We start from the raw sequence: 1,311 nt of genomic DNA on the forward strand, positions 1-1,311 counted from the left end.
CTTAGTGTTTCTCAACCTTTTCTAACCCATGCCATTGCAAATATTGTCTCACTCTAACTTTTATATATACCCACTAGCTAGGGAGATCTTATCACTTTTTATTTTCTGAATCTTGTTTTATAAAAACTGTACACATTAAATATACTTTTTCTGGTCACAGATGCTCCTGGAAATTTGGAGAATGCCAATTCTTTCTCATGCTGAGAATTAACTCTTCCTGGTTTTTAGACATTATATTAGTAATAAATATTTCTGCTACCTTGATATGACAAGATTTTAATAGCGTACTTTTTGGCTTTCTAGAAATGTACCATTANAACTAGTATTGTCTGCTTTGAATACGTCTTTTTGTAACCAGATTTCCAAAGTAAGATTTTTTTTCTTAATCACAAACCGTTATCACCAGGGGAACTACAGTTATTATATAGTAGGATTAATATTTCTGTAAATGTATAATTTTTACTTTAAGCAGTTTCATATTTAGAGTAATTTTTCATTCTTGGTGTACTAGTACCCCCATTCGTACTCTGTAAAGAATCTTTAAGACTTGCTTAATAAAGAATCACATCTCTATGTATTTTCCATAGATAGTGGAGTTGGAGCAGGGATTGATTCATATTACGAATATCTATTGAAAGCCTATGTCTTGCTTGGAGATGACAGTTTTCTGGAAAGATTCAATACAGTAAGTTGACCTAATTTTACATTCATTTTGTAGCCAATTTCATTTGAGTCCAGATTTTGATAGAAGCTCAATTACCTGGGTGACATTCTAAAAATATTTTGTTTTTAAATGTGAAGTAGTTTTTTGTTAGTATTTCCTGATGCTGTTGGACAGGGAGAGAGTAAAAGCTACATATAAGTATTCCAAAAAATGAGTTGGCAAAACAGTCTTACTTTTTTTTTTCCTTTTTTGTCTTTNCAAGCAGCGCACTATAGCAGTGCGCCACCGGGCCGGCCCAAAACAGTCTTATTTTCATCTTTTATCAGATATTTTCCAGATCTGCCAATAGGTGATAAAATATATAGATTTGAGTTTTACCTCATCTTTTATATGAGGAAGAGAATTATTAGAATAAGTTACTAGTTAACTTTCTCATTTGGATTTCAATTCTTTTTGAAATCTTGGAAGTTAGACCCAGTCCTTGATCATACCCAATATACAGGGCTTTGGAGACCTGGAGAAAATTGTGAATATTCATTTCAAAAACAGGTCTCTAAGTCTTAAGAGTAGATCACAACCATAGGCATATTTTGGGGGGAGAAAGGGGAGGATTATTGAACCCAATTGGATCATCTTTGTAACTGAAG

General features: G+C 32.8%; 1 protein-coding gene across 1 annotated transcript in view; it reads left to right on the forward strand.

The window, feature by feature from the left end:
- EDEM3 (ER degradation enhancer, mannosidase alpha-like 3) overlaps positions 1 to 1,311 on the forward strand; it is a gene marked incomplete at both ends in the record, with an annotated part of 32,856 nt that overhangs the window by 12,839 nt on the left and 18,706 nt on the right. Inside the window, one exon of the mRNA XM_008594582.1 lies at positions 588 to 685. Coding sequence (XP_008592804.1) covers positions 588 to 685 — 98 coding nt within the window. The remainder of the gene's footprint in view (positions 1 to 587; positions 686 to 1,311) is intronic.

The sequence above is a fragment of the Galeopterus variegatus genome, unplaced genomic scaffold, assembly GCF_000696425.1.
Source record: "Galeopterus variegatus unplaced genomic scaffold, G_variegatus-3.0.2 Scaffold11091, whole genome shotgun sequence".
NCBI classification, from domain to species: Eukaryota; Metazoa; Chordata; class Mammalia; order Dermoptera; family Cynocephalidae; genus Galeopterus; species Galeopterus variegatus.